Raw genomic sequence first — 19,505 nt, forward strand, 5'->3', positions numbered from 1 at the left:
CCTGACCTTTTTATCCAGTACTATTTTCCAAATGTCTCAGGCCCGAAATGTTGCGCCACCTTGCACTTTCAATGGATGCTTAGTGACCTGCTGAGTTTCTCCACTGTAGCACTAGACCCCACTAGTCCTTGACTAAGGGCATAGATTTAAGATTAAGAGTGGTTAGATTTAACCCTTTGGACCCTGTGTCCATTTTCAGGTCCTACCAACAAGTGCATATACTCCGTGTTCTTATTTTCCGGGACTGATTTTATACCCAACCACCAGCTGGTGCAGACTGATTTTTAACCTTTCATACTGTAGTTTACCCATAGAACCTGTCCAGAATATACATATTATGAAAGGTTAAAAATGGTCAGAGTCTAAAGGGTTCTGAGGGTTTCTTCTTCACACAGAAGGTGCTTGGTCTTAGGTTAGAGCTACCAGAAGAGGTGGTAAAAGTGGTTATAATGGAAACATATGAAAGACATTTAGACATGTACATGGATAGGAAGAATTTAGAGGATATGGATCGAATGCAGGTCAATTGGATATACAACTTGATCAGCATTGACCATTTGGGCAGAAGGGTCTGTGTTCAATATTGTGCAACTCTCAGAAAAATCCATAAAAAGGTGAGAGTCTCAAAAATCACTGATTTTGCAGGAAGTAGCTTCAATGTAATGCAGCCTGTGAAGTAGCAGGGAATCCCTGGCAGCAACCTGTGGATTTCCACATGCAGGCATGACAGGCTACTGTTCAACTCGCGTTGTACTGATGACAAATGCTAATAGGACTATTGTCATTAAAATCACAAAACCAAATCCAATTTTTATTCAATTGGTACAGACCTGGCTCCAAATTGATGTAACCCATTGTGAACACAGTTGCTTTTCACAGGTCTGGGAATCCACTGGTTTCTTTCCTGACTGAGCACAGAAGCCAGGTGACAGATCAATAAGCATTCCGCCCGCTGTTACCTTCTGACAACTGACCAGCCGCTTCCGTATTCCTCTGCCACACAGCTGGGAACAAGGGGACCAGCTTGTCACAGTCCACCTAGAAAAGGATGTTGCATGAATGAGATTTCCTTCACATCCTCTTTGATTCTCTGATTCCTCCCCCAACTCTAGACCACTTCTCTCTTTGATCTTCTGTGCAGGCTCAGTTTAAGGTTAGGAAAAACCAAGTCAGTGAAAGATTTGTAACTTATTGCCTTCAGAGGAATCTTATTATTCATGTTGTTTGATAATTTCCAATTTAGGATGCAAAATGTTAATTTCTATGACTAAGCCGTGAAATTATGTTGAATTTATAATGAAGTAGGGTACATTTAAAAGATGCGTTTCACAGAAAAATTACAGGAAAATCCTCATGACTAAATTTAATAAAAGCTCCCAGTGAATGGTCATGTGAATAGACCCTTCAACCAGCCAGACCAGGGAATGATTAACTCTGGGCCAGTCTGAAACAAAATATAACTACATGTGGTAAACCACTGTTATGCCATGATTGGCTACTGCCGGCTGGACACGCCTCCTGAGACCAATCCTACCCATAGCCGCTTCAGCATGCTCCCCAACCCACTCTGCCTTGATCAGTCAATGAGGTTGATGGTTGTTCCAGTCTATAGTTAATAAAACCCTGATAGTTTCACAAGTCCAGTCTTTTGTGATTATTGATGGTACATCACTACAGATAGATGTTTAGAGCAGCTGTGTTAGCATTAGCAGTAATCCTAACTGATCATTTGCACTTCTCTCTATTCTCCAAATACTTTCTCAATCCTTTATACCTATCTCAATCTCTATCCTATGATCTAATTTTGATATAGAATGGCCTCAATTTTCACCTGAAGGAATGCCCCTAAAGACTCTGGCATATCATTCCAAAAAAAATGATCCTTACCATACTCTCACTCATTCAGTCACAATTATTCACTCAAACTCTTGTTGAATCACAGACCAACTCACTTACATTCTCAAACTCACTGCAGAGTGTGTGTGGGTATGTATACGCGCGCATTTTATTTATATGTGTGTGTGTGTGTGTGTGTGTGTGTGTGTGTGTGTGTGTGTGTGTGTGTGTGTGTGTGTGTGTATATATAGAGCAGCAGTGGCCCCGGCCCCGGTCCGGGCGAAGGGTAGACGGCGGCGGCCCCGATCCGGGCAGGAGCAAGGGGGAGACGGCGGCCCCAGTCCGGGCACAGGGAGAGCAGCAGCGGCCCCGGCCCCGGTCCGGGCGAAGGGTAAACGGCGGCGGCCCCGATACGGGCAGGAGCAAGGGGGAGACGGCGGCCCCAGTCCGGGCACAGGGAGAGTAGCAGCGGCCCCGGCCCCGGTCCAGGCGAAGGGTAGACGGCGGCGGCCCCGATACGGGCAGGAGCAAGGGGGAGGCGGCGGCCCCAGTCCGGGCACAGGGAGAGCAGCAGCGGCCCCGGCCCCGGTCCGGGCGAAGGATAGACGGCGGCGGCCCCGATACGGGCAGGAGCAAGGGGGAGACGGCGGCCCCGGCCTCGGTCGAGTGAGGCAGGCGGAGGCCCCGGTCCGGGCAGGGAGTGGGAGGCGGTGGCCCCAGTCCAGGCACAGGGTGAACTGCGGCGGCCTCGGCCCCGGTCCGGGCAGTATGGACCGACCTAGGAGGGGAGGCAGGCCCCTCCAGCCCGGGTAAGAAACCTGCATAGGAGAAGGCCACTCCGATATAAAACCTACGACCCAAGGACCTCGCTGCCACGTCCCAGCTTGCTTGGCCACGGCACACGAACCATGGGTGTAAAGGGTGGGGCCAGTACTGCGCGCACTGCACTCCACCTAAAAGCTCCTTTGCGCAGGCCCGAGGACAGGTCCACGTCCTCCCCCTCAACGTCCTCCCCCTCCACGTCCTCCCCCTCCACGTCCTCCCCCTCCACGTCCTCCCCCTCAAAAGATGCTCACAAACTCAAGCTAGCATGCTGGAACATCAGAACCATGCTAGACAAGACTGACAGCCACCGACCTGAACGTCGGTCTGCCCTCATTGCACATGAACTCCTCAGACTTGACATCGACATAGCCGCTCTCAGTGAAGTCCGCCTGGCAGATGTAGGCAGCCTCCAAGAACGCGGCGCGGGCTACACACTCTACTGGTCTGGCAAGCCTTCGGATGAACGACGCCTATCTGGTGTAGGCTTCATGGTCAAGAGCTTCATTGCCTCCAAACTCGAAAACCTTCCGACAGGCCTCTCGGACCGAATCATGTCCATGCGACTCCCACTTCAAAACAAGCGTCACATCACCCTCATCAGTGTCTATGCTCCAACCCTCCAGGCGGAACCAGCAGAAAAGAACAAGTTCTACACCGACCTGCGCAACCTCATCCAACGTACCCCTACAGCCGACAAGGTTGTCATCCTGGGCGACTTCAACGCTCGTGTCGGCAAAGACTCAGAAACCTGGCCAGGAATCCTGGGCAAGCATGGCGTCGGCAAGTGCAACGACAATGGGCGCCTCCTGTTGGAGCTCTGCGCAGAACAGCGGCTTGTCATTACAAACACCCTTTTTCAGCAGAGGGACAGCCTTAAGACCACCTGGATGCATCCCCGATCCAAACACTGGCACCTCCTGGACTACATCCTGGTGCGAGAAAGTGACAAACAAGATGTGCTCCACACCAGGGTCATGCCTAGCGCGGAATGCCACACTGACCACCGGCTGGTTCGCTGCAAGCTCAACCTTCACTTCAAGCCAAAGCCCAGGAACAATAAAGCCCCCAGAAAGAGGTTCAATGTTGGAAAACTGCAGTCAGACGAAGCGAGAGGAAACTTCCAGGCAAACCTCAAAGCAAAGCTCGACGTTGCAACCCGCCTCACGGACCCGTCCCCTGAAACCCTCTGGGATCAGTTGAAGGCTACCATACTGCAATCCACTGAAGAGGTACTGGGCTTCTCCTCCAGGAAAAACAAGGACTGGTTTGACGAAAACAGCCAGGAAATCCAGGAGCTGCTGGCAAAGAAGCGAGCTGCCCACCAGGCTCACCTTACAAAGCCGTCCTGTCCAGAGAAGAAACAAGCCTTCCGTCGCGCATGCAGCCATCTTCAGCGCAAACTCCGGGAGATCCAAAATGAGTGGTGGACTAGCCTCGCCAAACGAACACAGCTCAGCGCGGACATTGGCGACTTCAGGGGTTTCTACGAGGCTCTAAAGGCTGTGTACGGCCCCTCACCCCAAGTCCAAAGCCCGCTGCGCAGCTCAGACGGCAAAGTCCTCCTCAGCGACAAGATCTCCGTCCTCAACCGATGGTCAGAACACTTCCAATCTCTTTTCAGTACCAACCGCTCAGTCCAAGATTCCGCCCTGCTCCAGCTCCCTCAACAGCCCCTAAGGCTAGAGCTGGATGAGGTTCCCACCCTGGATGAGACATATAAGGCAATCGAACAACTGAAAAGTGGCAAAGCAGCAGGTATGGATGGAATCCCCCCAGAAGTCTGGAAGGCTGGCGGCAAAACTCTGCATGCCAAACTGCATGAGTTTTTCAAGCTTTGTTGGGACCAAGGTAAACTGCCTCAGGATCTTCGTGATGCCACCATCATCACCCTGTACAAAAACAAAGGCGAGAAATCAGACTGCTCAAACTACAGGGGAATCACGTTGCTCTCCATTGCAGGCAAAATCTTCGCTAGGATTCTACTAAATAGAATAATACCTAGTGTCGCTGAGAATATTCTCCCAGAATCACAGTGCGGCTTTCGCGCAAACAGAGGAACCACTGACATGGTCTTTGCCCTCAGACAGCTCCAAGAAAAGTGCAGAGAACAAAACAAAGGACTCTACATCACCTTTGTTGACCTCACCAAAGCCTTCGACACCGTGAGCAGGAAAGGGCTTTGGCAAATACTAGAGCGCATCGGATGTCCCCCAAAGTTCCTCAACATGATTATCCAACTGCACGAAAACCAACAAGGTCGGGTCAGATACAGCAATGAGCTCTCTGAACCCTTCTCCATTAACAATGGCGTGAAGCAAGGCTGTGTTCTCGCACCAACCCTCTTTTCAATCTTCTTCAGCATGATGCTGAACCAAGCCATGAAAGACCCCAACAATGAAGACGCTGTTTACATCCGGTACCGCACGGATGGCAGTCTCTTCAATCTGAGGCGCCTGCAAGCTCACACCAAGACACAAGAGAAACTTGTCCGTGAACTACTCTTTGCAGATGATGCCGCTTTAGTTGCCCATTCAGAGCCAGCTCTTCAGCGCTTGACGTCCTGCTTTGCGGAAACTGCCAAAATGTTTGGCCTGGAAGTCAGCCTGAAGAAAACTGAGGTCCTCCATCAGCCAGCTCCCCACCATGACTACCAGCCCCCCCACATCTCCATCGGGCACACAAAACTCAAAACGGTCAACCAGTTTACCTATCTCGGCTGCACCATTTCATCAGATGCAAGGATCGACAATGAGATAGACAACAGACTCGCCAAGGCAAATAGCGCCTTTGGAAGACTACACAAAAGAGTCTGGAAGAACAACCAACTGAAAAACCTCACAAAGATAAGCGTATACAGAGCCGTTGTCATACCCACACTCCTGTTCGGCTCCGAATCATGGGTCCTCTACCGGCACCACCTACGGCTCCTAGAACGCTTCCACCAGCGTTGTCTCCGCTCCATCCTCAACATCCATTGGAGCGCTCACACCCCTAACGTCGAGGTACTCGAGATGGCAGAGGTCGACAGCATCGAGTCCACGCTGCTGAAGATCCAGCTGCGCTGGATGGGTCACGTCTCCAGAATGGAGGACCATCGCCTTCCCAAGATCGTATTATATGGCGAGCTCTCCACTGGCCACCGTGACAGAGGTGCACCAAAGAAAAGGTACAAGGACTGCCTAAAGAAATCTCTTGGTGCCTGCCACATTGACCACCGCCAGTGGGCTGATAACGCCTCAAACCGTGCATCTTGGCGCCTCACAGTTTGGCGGGCAGCAGCCTCCTTTGAAGAAGACCGCAGAGCCCACCTCACTGACAAAAGGCAAAGGAGGAAAAACCCAACACCCAACCCCAACCAACCAATTTTCCCTTGCAACCGCTGCAATCGTGTCTGCCTGTCCCGCATCGGACTGGTCAGCCACAAACGAGCCTGCAGCTGACGTGGACTTTTTTACCCCCTCCATAAATCTTCGTCCGCGAAGCCAAGCCAAAGAAAGAAGATATATTTACATACACACACATACACACAAACATATATTAAAAATATATCTACACACACATACATATATATCTCCTGATATACACACACGCATATATGTGTGGGTGTAAGTTGAAAAACACATTTTTTTCTTTTTTTTTGTCTTCTGCTAGGTTATGCCCATTTCTGAACTGGCCTGCTACAATCTACATCAAAATAAACAAATTATTGCTCTCCAAAGATAATTTTTCAGATGTTGGATCAATTATTATATTTACAGTATTGGAATACACACATTAATAATGGAATTTTGATTATTTTTCACAATTTTATGAAAATAAGCACTGATAGTACTGTGATTTTTAGCTTTTTGCAATTAATGACTCACCTTGGAGGGCAATCTCTTACGTTACATTCAATGGGTTGAATATCTGGGTGAGTTTTGCCCTTGCAGTAATATTTGTCAACCTCAGTGCCATTGTCCCGCAGACACTTTAGCTTTGGAAACTTCAAGCCTTTATTCCCACATGGAGCTGAGCATGGTAAAAAGCCGCCAAACAACCACTCATACTCTTAACACAAAGACATGAGAAGTGACATGGTTAAAATAATGCAAAATAAATGGAACCCATTCAGAACCAATTCAGAATCAGATTCAAAATCAGATTTATTGTAATGAACATGTCACAAAATTTGTCATTTTGCAGCAACAATATTGTGCACGACAGGTGCAAAATTGCTATAAGTTACAGTTCCGTAAATACAATATTTAAATAATTAGTGGAAAAGAGAAAAAAAAAATGAGGTAGTGTCTCTAGGTTCATTGTCCATTCACAAATCAACTCAGTACTGGGTCTTGACATTTTATTCGTATTATGGGTAAGAATTTTCACTTTTAGTATTGCATAAGTGTATTGATCATTAACCGTACTCCCCTCAGATTTTTGGCAGCATTTATTTAAATGAAACAGAATGTTAACTGACAATATCCTCGCATATGTTTAATGTTGCTGAACAAAGGCAGACTTCACTCCCATAAGGAATTGCTAATATGACTCATGTTTCAAGATCTTACTGCTGTAACAGCAATACTGGACTAAATAATAAAATAACTCAAAAGAACACTTCTTTTGCATTCCCTTCTCTATTTTTATTACAGCAAAATTTGATTTGCAGTGCAGTTTTTGTATTGTAGTATGATAACTTTTATGTTCAGTGTTTTTTCTTTAACGTTTAGTTGCTCAGTTGTGATTCACATCTTCTTTGGTTATATGCTGATGGCGCATTCTCACCTAGTTAACTGTAAGGACTACCTCACCATTATCAAGGCGGTAATGTCAAGTATTTTGGTATGGATCCCATTGTCCCTTGTGCGAATGCAGGGTGATCCACAACAATTATTCTCCTTGTTACCAAGATGAAGGTGGAAACCAGCACATATCCTAAAGCACATTTTCTGGCCATTATAACTGATCACACATTTCCTGTCTTCCCTGCTGTATAGTATTTACAGTGTTTGTGAAGTTGGTCAAAGAGCAGAGGAGATTCTCTGCGTTAGATGAAGAACAAATAAAATTTGCCTCTTAGCTCTGGGAACACTGAACTCATTATCTTTTTATTTGGTAACATACCTGCTATCTCCACTGTCACCTTGAGTGTGAGGGTGCCAGCTTCATTCTGAGCGCGGCAGCTATAATCTCCTTGGAGTCCTTTAGTGATGTTTGGTATTTGAAGGATCTGTTGTAAAGCCAGGGCTTGGCCTGGACCTAACCCCATGCTTATGGGTTTTCCATTGTGTAACCAACTAATGCCAGGCTTGGGAAATCCTTTAACTGGACAACCTAAGACACAAAGCAAAACTTGTTTTATTTCTAGCGATGATGGTTTATATGATACTTTGTTCATACAATCACAGCTCAATGTTAATTACTGCTTTGATTCAGTCCATCATAATTCTGCACTTCCTAAAATTATTCCTTTTAAATTTTTATGAGAGTCCAACAAATCTACTCATAGGAAGTAAATTTGTTCCAATAGTTCAGAGCCATAAAAATGGATTCTCAAAAACAAACCATTTCATATGATGTGTTGAAATTCTATTGTACGCAAGTGGCAGGAATAAGTGAAAGAAAGTTTCCCATTTTAAGAGATTCAAACATTTTGCTGGGATACATAATTGTTCCGTAATTACTGGGCCATTCTATTAATAAAATAAACATAATTACGCTGGGGTTACACAATTCTTCACTCTGAGAACTAGGTTTCAATTTAGGAATCTGGGGGATCGTGATTTAGAAAGTCCTTTGATTCGTTGTGCATGTCAATCAAGGACTCTGCTAGTTTTCATGAACTCCCAGTCTTTCAGCTATGTACCCAATGATTGATAACTTATACTACCTTCTGCTGAGACAATATCTCAGTTTTAAACTTCTCATTACTGTGCTCATCACCCGTCAGTGGTTCAGCTGTTTCAACAAGCTCTAACACTCCCCACCTAAACCTCATTGTTTCTTCATATTGCTTTGTTTCAGGAAGTGCTTCATAGAACTCATCCACTGACCAAGCTTTGGACCCGTGGTTTCCACACCTTATTCGAAATGTATGCCTTTGGTTAAAGATTAGAAGTGATGTCTTCACTGAAGATCTGAATTTTGTACTGAAGAGTCTGCACAGTACATCTCTGACTGTGCATCTGTGATTTACAATTTGTAGACAGGCATGATATCAGTAATATAATTTTGATCATCAAATATATTCATACTTGGAATTACAGTTTAATTCACTATAATTACCTTGTAATTTAGAGCTGCAGTGATAGAAAGTAGTAAAGAAGCAATCTTTCGTCTTCTAAGTTATTGGGAAACAAGTTTAAACTGGTAAAGTTTATGTTGAAGCAATTCCTCTGCAACTGGATCCTTGAATTGCTCCTTAGCAGATCCCAATTAATGTGGAACTCCAACATCACCTCTTCCACACTGACCCTCAACCCAGTGGCTCCCTGAGGCTGTGTGCTTAGTCTCCTACTCTATTCCCAGTTCACTCAATGTATTCACGGCTATCTTCAACATCTCACCCTGGTAGCATGTGGTACCCGTTTCAAAAAGGCATCTATTTTACGAGGGCCCAAGAAGAGCGTGGAAACCTGCCTAAATGTCTCGACCAGTGGCACTCACATCAACAGTGATTAAGTGTTTTGAAAGGCTAGTGTTCAAGCATATCAGTTCCTGTCTGAGAGGTGATGAGGATCTGTTCCAGTTCGCCTATCATAGTCACATGTCTACGGCAGATGCCACTTCACTGGCTCTACACAAAGCCCTGGAACATCTGGACAGCAAAGTGCATACATCAGGATGCTCTTTAACGACTATAGTTCCTCATTTAACACCATCATCTCCTCAAAATTGATCATCAAACTCCAAGACCTGGGACTCAACAGCCCACATTCAGTGAGGACTGGTAAGAACATCTTCTCCATCAGTACTGGAGCACCACAGGGCTGTGTTCTTAGCCCCTTGTTCTACTCACTTTACCCCTACGGCTACGTGGATTGGTATGACAGTAACACCATCTACAAGTTCGCTGATGATACCAGGGAAGTGGGTTATATAAAAAGGGGTGATGAGTCAGTATACAGGAGGGAGAATGAATGCTTGGCTGAATGGTGTACAAATAACAACCTCTCACTCAATGTCACCAAAACCAAGGAATGAATGTTGACTTCAGGAAGGGAAAATCAGATATGTATGATCCAGTGACCATTAGTGGATCAGAGGTGGAGAGGGTGCGCATATTTAAGTTCTAGGGAATCATTATCTTAGAGTATTTTTCCTGGACCCAACACAATAATGGCATCATGAAAAAAGCATGTCAGCACCTCTAGTTCCTCAGGAATTTGTACAGGTTGGCATGAGATCAGAAACACCAGCAAATTTCTACAGATGTGTGGTGGAAACTGCACTGACCAGCTGCATCATGGTCTGGTTATGGGGACACCCATGCCCTGCAAAAGGTAGTTGACACAGCCCAGGACATTAAGGGTAAAACCCTCCCCACCTTTAAGAACATCTACAGGGAATACTGTTGTGGGAGAGCAGCAGCCATCAACAGGGATCCACACCACCCAGCACATGTTCTGTTCTCGCTGCTACCATCAGGAAAGAGGTTCAGGTGCCACAAGACTCACTTCACCAGGTTCAGGAACAGCTGAACAACAAACTCAATCAGGGACTTATTTAAGGTATCTTACTCTTGTACTGTATTGATTTTTTTCCCTGTATTTCACAGTCAGTTTGTTTCATTTCTATCTGTTTAAATGTAGATGCTGAGTCCGTTTTTAAAAACTTTGCACTGCCAATAAGTGGTAATTCTGCCTGGCCTGCAGGAAAAAGGATCTTAGAGTTGTATGTGATGTCATGTATGCACCCTGACAATAAATCTGAATCATGATTACACAGCCAAGTTCAATTCCAACTCAATCTATAAATTAGCTGACGACACTGGATATGTCAAAATACAGGATGAGGATCGAGAAACTAGTTGGATGGTCCAGGACAATATCTTACTCACATCATTGCAAGTTTTTCCAAATACCTGTTCACCTGCACGAAGTAGGAATTTCAGTTCATATGTATATTTGTAGTGAAGTATTCTATATTGAACTATGATGGACATTGGTGTACAAGTTGTGGAATTGCGGTACATGTTGTCAAGGAAGTCGATGTACACGCTGTGAAGTCTAGTGCAAGACTGACACCTCTAGGCTTACATGCTGGGCTTATATACATCACTGCTTGTCACATGGACTGGAAATGACATCATTAGCCCAGATAAAAACCTGTGTTGGATGCAGTTCAATTTTCCATGTTTTCCACTGCATGTTCACCATTTTTGGAGCTGGTTCACTTGCTGGTAAGTGGGTCACCATATGACCCCCACCCCAAAAACCAGAAACCCTGCTGCAGACCCCCAAAGTCTGTATATTTTTTTGTTTGTGAGGTGTTCCTTTCCGGAAAGGTGCCTGAACCCAGACTGCTCCGTCTAGATCCAGACAAGCAGGTTTGAGGTGGTCAATTACAAAAACTTCCTCTTTACCTCCGATGTCCAAAATGTATGAACCATTGCGACTTAGTACCTCAAAGGGACCCTCATAGGGACATTGGATTGACGTTTGGTGTGCTCCTTTCTGTACAAAAACATACTTGCAGTCCTGCAAGTTCTGGGATATATAGGACCTGGCCTGACTGTGTTGAGATGTCAGTATGGGCGCTAAAGAACCAAGCTACTCTTGGAGCTTGCTTAGGACTGCTGCGGGAATCTCCTTCCATTCTCGTGAGTCTGATACAAATTCTCCTGGAACCATCTGGGGCATAGACCAGGTCTCCTGATGAGGCACCTATATTGTCCTTAGGTGCCATTTGTATGCCCAAGACAACCCACAGCAATTCGTCAACCCAGTTAGGTCCCTGCAGACATGCCATAAGGGCCAATTTCAAATGCCTGTGGAACTTTTCTACTAGTCCATTGGATTGAGGGTAGTACACAGTTGTGTAGTGCAGCTTGATTCCAAGCATGGTAGCCATTGCTGACCACAGGCTTGACGTGAACTGGGCACTCCTGTCAGACGTGATGTGTGGTGGCAGACTGAAACATGCTATCCACGTGGAAATGAGGGCCCTGGCGCAGGTGTTGGTAGTTATGTCTGCCAGTAGAACTGCCTCTGGCCATCACATGGCCCGATCCACTATAGTGAGAAGAAAATGGGAACCATGTGACACCGGCAGAGGGCCTACAATGTCCATGTATACGTGGTCATACCTCCAATACATCGGCTCAAAAGAGTGTAGTGGGGGTTTCATGGTGCTCAACTTTGGATGTTTGGCAACAAGTGCACATCTTCACCCAATTACTGACCTTTTTTTGAAGCCCATGCCACACAAATCCATTGGCTACCATCTGGACAGTCGTTCTGATTGATGGATGTGCCAGCCCATGTACCGTGTCAAATACCTGTCGCCTCCAGGAATGATTGGGTGAGGACAACCTGTAGATACATCACCCAGGAGTTTGAGCTCCCCTGGGCCGACCAGAATTTCTTATAGTTTCAGGTTTGAGTTTCCTGTTCCGCAACACGGAATTCTTTGTCTTTTTGTAAGCGCAACATAGTCCACCCCTTGGGCTAAGGTCTGCATGGATTGTATGGCTGGGTGAGACCGCGCATCTGCCACCACGTTGGCCTTTCCTGAGATGTGTTTGATAGCCGTCGAGAACTCAGAAATATGATAAATGTCTCTGATGATGAACCGACTATGGATCTGATACCTTAGTGAAGGCAAAATGTAAACAGCTTGTGGTCTGTAAAACCTGTGAATTGCCTGCCTTCAAGAAAGTACCTGAAATGTCTAATAGCTAGGTACAGTGCCAACAATTCTTAATCAAAAGCACTGTGCTTGAGTTTTGGTGGTCTTGGGTGCTTGCTAAAGAAAGCCAGTGGTTTCCAATGCCCATTGATGAACTGTTACCTTACTGGACGCATCCACTAGGACTGTTGGAATATCCGTTCTTGGGTGGATTAGTAATGCAGCATTAGCCAGTGCTTCCTTGGCATTCTCGAATGCTACCGACGATTCTTTGTCCCAAGTGACATCCTTTGCCTTGCCTGACACCAGCACAAAGAGGGGGTGCATGTGGTGAGCTGCTGATGGTAGAAACTAGCGATAAAATTTCACCATTACAACAAACTCCTGGAGGACTTTAACTGTGGTGGACTTAGCAAATGCCTGGATCGCCTCAACCTTTGCCGGTAGTGGATTTGCTCTGTGTTTGTCAGTTCTATAGCCCAGAAAATCGATGGTTGCTAACCCAAATTGACACTTGGCCGGGTTGATGGGCAACTCAAACTCATTCAAATGAGTGAAAAGCTTGTGTAGGTGGGACAGATGTTCCTGATGACAGTGGCTAGTGATAAGTATGTTGTCTAGGTATATAGAGGTAAAGTCAAGATCACGTCTGTAAGGTAAAACATCATGAGATGGGAATGTGCAGGGCTGTAACAAGATGTGAATGCATCCTTGTACTTACAAGATAAGAGAGACATTGATGGATTGAGAGGCAGGAAGCTAGCAGGGAAAGGATAGCAACAGTTTTAGTCATTGGACAAGTAATGATATGATGATGTTCTAAGCACATATCCAAGGGTATAAAAAATCACCATTTTGCTGATAACGGTAGAATGCATTCTCCGACTAACATGGTTAGTCGCAAGTGTTACAATCCGGTAATAAAGAACAAAGAACCCTGATTTCGACTCAGTCTGGTGTTTGTCTCACTCATTCATGAACAAAGCAGACCTAACACGTCCCACTCTGCCCATAAAACATTGGAAAGGCATCCTTTTGAATTCGAAAAGGCCAAAGGGAGCAATAATAGCCATTTTTGGAATATCATCCGGGTGGTCCGGGATCTCATGATACCCCCAGACCAGGTCCACCTTGGAAAAGATGTGGACTCCCTGCACGTTGGACACAAAGTCCTATAAATGCAGTACCAGGTAGCGATTTAGTACGGTAACCTTGTTCAACCTGCGGTAATCACCACAGGATTTCCATCCACCTGCGGCCTTGGGCACCATGCGGAGCTGGGAGGCCCAGGAGCTATCAGACTGTTGTACAATACATATGTTCTCCATCATTTAAAACTCCTCTTTGGCCAAACAAAGTTTGGGAAGCTTGGGAATGTAGCGGTCATCCTTTGGAAGGTATGTGATGCTGCACCCTATCTTTCAGCATCACTGAGGTGAATTGTGGCATAATTATTGCAGTGCATTCTGCCAACCACCTGGGGAATTCATTCTCAGAAAGAGTCTAAATGTGGGGCTGGCAGCTTGGCCTCACCTAGGGTGAAGGTCTGGAAAGTGTTGGTATGAACGAGCCTTTATCCCTCGAGATCAACCAGCAGACCATGTGCCCTGAGAAAATCAGCTCCCAGTAGCGGATGTGAGACCATGGCCAATGTGAACTTCCACGTGAACTTAGTAGTCCTGAACTGAAGCAGCATCCTACGTGTGCCAAATGTCTAGATAGTACTGCAGTTTGTGGCTTTCAATGATGGCCCAGATTTTCTGTTATGTGTGTTATGCCCTGAAGGGGGAAGGCCAGCCTCCACAGCCATTAGCGACGGCTGGCCCTGTCATTATCCTGAAATGCACAGGGAGGTCAGCAGTGGTGAGCTTCTGCGCCCCGTCAATGATGGTAGAAACACCAATGGGTTTATCTTCAACCCATTGTCTCCTGGCCAATTGGCGGTCTGACAATGAATTTGATTGACTCTGCTGCCAGTCTAATGTTGGAATTGCACAGTCCAGCTGCTGTGAGAGGGATCTGGTGACCACTCCTATGGATGTCACGCTTTCTTGCTTAGCTCGCCATAGAATGCCAGCATGGGCTGCAACTCTCCATGGGTCACTGAAATCCTCATCGGCCAGCAGCATGTGGCTATCTTCTGGCAACTACTCCAAGAAAGTCCTGCTTGAACATGACGCAGGGCGTATGCCCTTCCGTTAGTGCCAGCATTTCATTCATGAATGCGGAAGGGGGCCTGTCTCCCAAGCCATCCAAGTGAAGTAAATGGGCCACTTGCTCATGTCATGAGATGCCAAAGGTATGGATGAGCAGACTCTTGAGCACCACATACTTGCCCTCCTCCGGAGGCTGCGACAGAAAATCAGAAACTCGGCATGCCATCTCTTGATCCAGGGCACTTACTACATAGTAGAACCACGTGGAATCAGATGTCATCTGCCTCAAATGAAATTGGGTTTTTGCTTAGTCAAACCGTATATGTGGTTGTGAATTCCAAAACGTTGGCAGTTTCAGAGCTACTGCACGCATTGAAGAAAAACTTTCCAGGTTGGGGTCCAAATATCGTTTGGACCATTGGGGTCACAAAGGTAGTAAAGTATTCTATACTGAGCTACTATATACATCAGTGTACACATTGTGGAATCATTGTACATGTTGTCGTGTTGATGTATACACTGGGAAGTCAATGTACATTTTGTGGAGCCTAGTGCAAGACTGACACCTCCAGGCTTGCATGCTGGGCTTCTATACATCACTGCTTCTGTCACATGCACTGGAACCGACATCATTAGCCCAGATAAAAACCTGTGTTGGATGCAGGTCGATTTTCCACGTTTTTCACAGCACGTCCATCATTTTGGGAGTTGGTTCGCTTGCTGGTAAGTGGGTCGCCACACATTGTTCAACGTGCATGAACAATAAAATCCTCACTGTTTAATTAAAGTGGCAGTACCACGAAAAATAAATCCATGAGTCCAGTTATGGTTGTCAAAAGTTAGAGACAGTATTAGGTCAAGGGAAAAAGTCATGTGATGATGTCAGAAAGAGCAGTGAACCTGGGAATTAGAGATGAAAAATCAGAATTCAGCAAGGAGGATAAAAGTCATGGGAAAGAAAGAGAAAGTGTGTCAGTGAGCTTTGAACACGCATAACTATATAAAAAGTAAAAGTTTAACCAACATTATTGTGAAACATAGAGACTTAGACAGGAACATTTTAAATTGGGGAATAATTAAAAAGCACAGTAATTAAACAACTATTTTATGATCATCTTCATGAGACAAAAAGATGTTGGAAGCAATGGAAGACTATAGCTCTAAAGTGGATGAGCAGCAAAAAGAATAAGCAAAGTGTGTTCTAAACAGAGTTTTATAGAGTTGCAGCATTACCACATGACTCTAGAACTCAATCCCCTGGCTAATGAAGGCCAGCATACCATAAGCCTTCTTATCTATCCTATCGACCTGGGCTGCAACCTTGAGAAATCAATGGTTCCTCTGTTCTTCCACACTGTTAAGAATCCTTCCATTAACCATGTTCTTTGCCTTCAGGTTTGACCTTCCAAAATGCTTCACTTCACTCTTATCCAGATTGAGCATCATCTGCCACATTTCCAACCAACTTTGCATCCTGTCTATATACTGTTGTAACCACCTATGACAACCTTTGACATTCTCCACAACATCTCCAACCTTCATATCATCTGTAAACTTCTTCGTCCAAGTAGTTTATAAAAAATTCACAGAGCAGAAGTCCAAGAACAGATCCATGTGGAATTTCACAAGTCACTGACCTCCAGGCAGAATAAATTCGACCTACTACCACCCTCTACTTTTTGCAGGAAAGCCCATTCTGAATGCACACAGTCAAGTTTCCATGGATCCCAAGCCTATTTCTGTATGAGTATACTGTGACAGAGTATATAGATATGTTTTTGGGAGATAAATTGGGAAAGGTTTGTTAGAGTTGGCCACATACAAACACTTTAAAACAGATCTTATTTAAAATACTGGAGCTCTGCCCCATGCTAGACATATCAGTTCCACAGCTTTTGCAAGAGTTTTGAAAAGTGCTCAAGACACCTCACTAATGGATTGTTGTTTACAAAAGGCAACAGATGAAAGATCTTGTTGGAGCCGCAGATTGTCTGGAAGAGAACTTGTTGTTCTAAGAGGGTCGTGTAGTTTTGCAAGCAGAGAGTGTCAAACAGGCTTTCTCTCAGAGAGAGAGAAAGTGACACACACAGAGATCACTTCTACAGTGTTACAGCCAGTAAAAGCAGCTGGGACTGGAACAGGACAAGTTGGCAAGCTTGTGAAAAGCAAATTTGGAAGATGGCCTGGTCAAAGCCCTTGTGGTTCATGCAAGCGGAGAGGACTGGCTGTCTAATATTTCACTTGGAATGTTAAACAAAAAGGAACTTTGCGGTGACCTGAAAGAAAGAGGTTATCATCTGGAGAACCTTGAAGTGGGAAGTTTTGTCAGCAAGAGACTGAAGTAGCTGATGGAAGTACATCAGTTGTGGATGTCCTGGAACAACAAATCTCTCTCTGAACTCTGAGTGGTAACTATTTACTTTTCAAGCACCAAAGCCTGGTGAACTTTATAAATATTAAATTCTGTGCAGAGTATAAGAATTGCCTGCAACCAGTGAAATTGGAAGAATGAGAAATTGGACTGTGAACCAAACAACTTTTCTGCACTTAGAATTAGAAGGGGGTTAAGTAAGGTTAAGTAAGTCAATAGTGATAAGTTAAAGTTTGATTTTGTTTTCATGTTTAAAGATAAGTAACCATTTGTCTTGGTGAATATCTATTGCTGCTGGGTTTTGGGGTCCCCTGGGCTCGTAACATTTTCACGAGGAACTTTGTCAGAAACCTTACTAAAATCCATATTCATCACATCTACCACCCTACCCCCATCAATCTCAATTAGGCTCATGAGGTATGACCAACCCTTCACAAAACCATGCTCACTATGAGGATGATTCTTCACTAAATGCTCGTAAATACTGTCCCTAAGAATCCTCTCCAATAGTTTGCCCACTATTGATGCAAGTCCCACTGGTTTGTAATTCCCAGGATTCTTAACAAGGGGACAATATTTGCCATTTTTCCAATCTTCTGGTACCTCCCCTGTGGCCAGGGGGGTTTTCAAATATCGTTGCCAATGCTCAGCAATCTCTTCCTTCACTTACCTCACCTGGGCTATATCTCACCTGGTCCCTGCGACTTAGCAATCTTAATGCTTTTAAGAAGATCCAGCATTTCCTCCTTCTTAACCTCAACATGCTCCAGCACGTGTTTGTTCTATAACTGTCCTCATGTTGACCAAGGCCCCTCTCTCTGGTGCACACTGAAGCAAAGTATTCATTTAAGAGCTCCTCCTCTGCCTCTAGGCACGTTGCCTCTTTTATCCTTAAGCAGCCGTACCTTCACTCTCATCATCTTTCTGTTCTTCATGTGTATTAAACTCCTAAGGGTTTCCTTAATCCTAATTGCCACGGACTTCTCATGCCCCCTTTTAGCTATCCTAAGTCCTTTCTTAACTTTTTTCCTGGCTACCATATAATTCTCACAACTTTCCTGTCTTTGGCTTCCTAAACCTTCTGGATGTTTCCTTCTTTGTTGTAACTAACTGTCTCCTTTTGTCAACCATATTCTACTCTCTTTTCCCTGTCTCAGTGGGATAAACCTATCCAGAACTCCATGCAAGTAGTCCCTAAACATCCTCTATATTACATCTGTGCTTTCTCACAAGAACATCTTTCCCAATTCACTCTCACAGATCCTACCTAATCCCACTGTAATTAGCCCTTCCCCAATTAAGCACTCTACTGCCATCTTTCTCCATAGGTATGCTAAAGGTCAGGGAGTTGAGATGACTTTCACCAAAATGTCTGTCATCTGACCAGGTTAATTTCCCATTACTGGATCTAGCACGGCCTCTTCTCTAGTCAGCTTGTTTACATATTGTGTCAGGAATCCTTCTTGAACACACCTGATAAATTCTGACCCATCTATCCCTCTTGCAGTAAGAAGGTGCTGGTCAATATTTGAGAAATTGAAGTCTCCCGTAACAACAACTCTGTTATTTCTTCACCATTCCAAAATATGCTAACTTATCTGCTGCTCAGTGTCCATCCAGCTATTTGGTGGGGCCTATAGATTAGTCCCAATTCAGTGATTTCTCCCTTCCTATTTCTGACTTCCATCCACATTGACTCAGTGAACACTCCTTCTACAGCAGTGGTTCCCAACCTTTTTCTTTCCACTCACAAACCACTTTAAGTATTCCCTATGCCATTGGTGCTCTGTGATTGGTAAGGGACTGCTTAAGGTGGGATGTGAGTGGGAAGGTTGAGAATCCCTGCTCTAGACCCTATTGTTACTGAAATATTTTGCTTAAGAAAAATTGTCATTGGCCCATTTCTTTTGGAGTTATGAAACCGTGCACATAACGAGTCAATTAGGGACGATTATAAAACAGTGGTTTTAAACCCCTGGAGCAGCACCTAGCAAACCTTCCCACATGGATATCATTTTCCCTGCCAGTACAGGTCCTGCCTCCCCTGGGAGAGGGGCCAATGATCCTGAAACCTGAAGCCCTCCCTCCTGCACCTCTTTAGCCATGTGTTAAGATACATTATCCTCCTATTTTTAACTTCACACCTCACTCCCTGAACTCTCTTTGCAGGACCTCATCACCCTTTGTCTCCAAATCATTGGTCCCTACATCTGGCTCCCTCTTGAGAACTTTGTGAACTTGATCTGAGATGTAACACCTGGGAGGCAACATCCCATTAAATGGTGAATGGTGGCAGCATGCATTTGTGCAGAAAGACTCAGGAGATTTGGTTCATGAATCACAAAAGGTTGGATTGCTAGTACATTCGGTAATCAAGAAGGCAAATGGGATGTTGACCTTCCTTGCCAGAGAGATTGAATTTAAGAGCAGTTGTGCTGCAACTATACATGACATTGCTGAGGCCACATCTGCAGTGAGAACTC

General features: G+C 45.1%; 1 protein-coding gene across 1 annotated transcript in view; it reads right to left on the minus strand.

The window, feature by feature from the left end:
- LOC138757501 (ADAMTS-like protein 1) overlaps positions 1-19,505 on the minus strand; it is a 133,234-nt gene that overhangs the window by 9,767 nt on the left and 103,962 nt on the right. Inside the window, exons 11-13 of the mRNA XM_069925344.1 lie at positions 7,771-7,980; positions 6,528-6,711; positions 831-1,038 (exon numbers count right to left, since the gene is read on the minus strand). Coding sequence (XP_069781445.1) covers positions 831-1,038; positions 6,528-6,711; positions 7,771-7,980 — 602 coding nt within the window. The remainder of the gene's footprint in view (positions 1-830; positions 1,039-6,527; positions 6,712-7,770; positions 7,981-19,505) is intronic.

Source organism: Narcine bancroftii, chromosome 1, assembly GCF_036971445.1.
Source record: "Narcine bancroftii isolate sNarBan1 chromosome 1, sNarBan1.hap1, whole genome shotgun sequence".
Lineage (NCBI taxonomy): Eukaryota > Metazoa > Chordata > Chondrichthyes > Torpediniformes > Narcinidae > Narcine > Narcine bancroftii.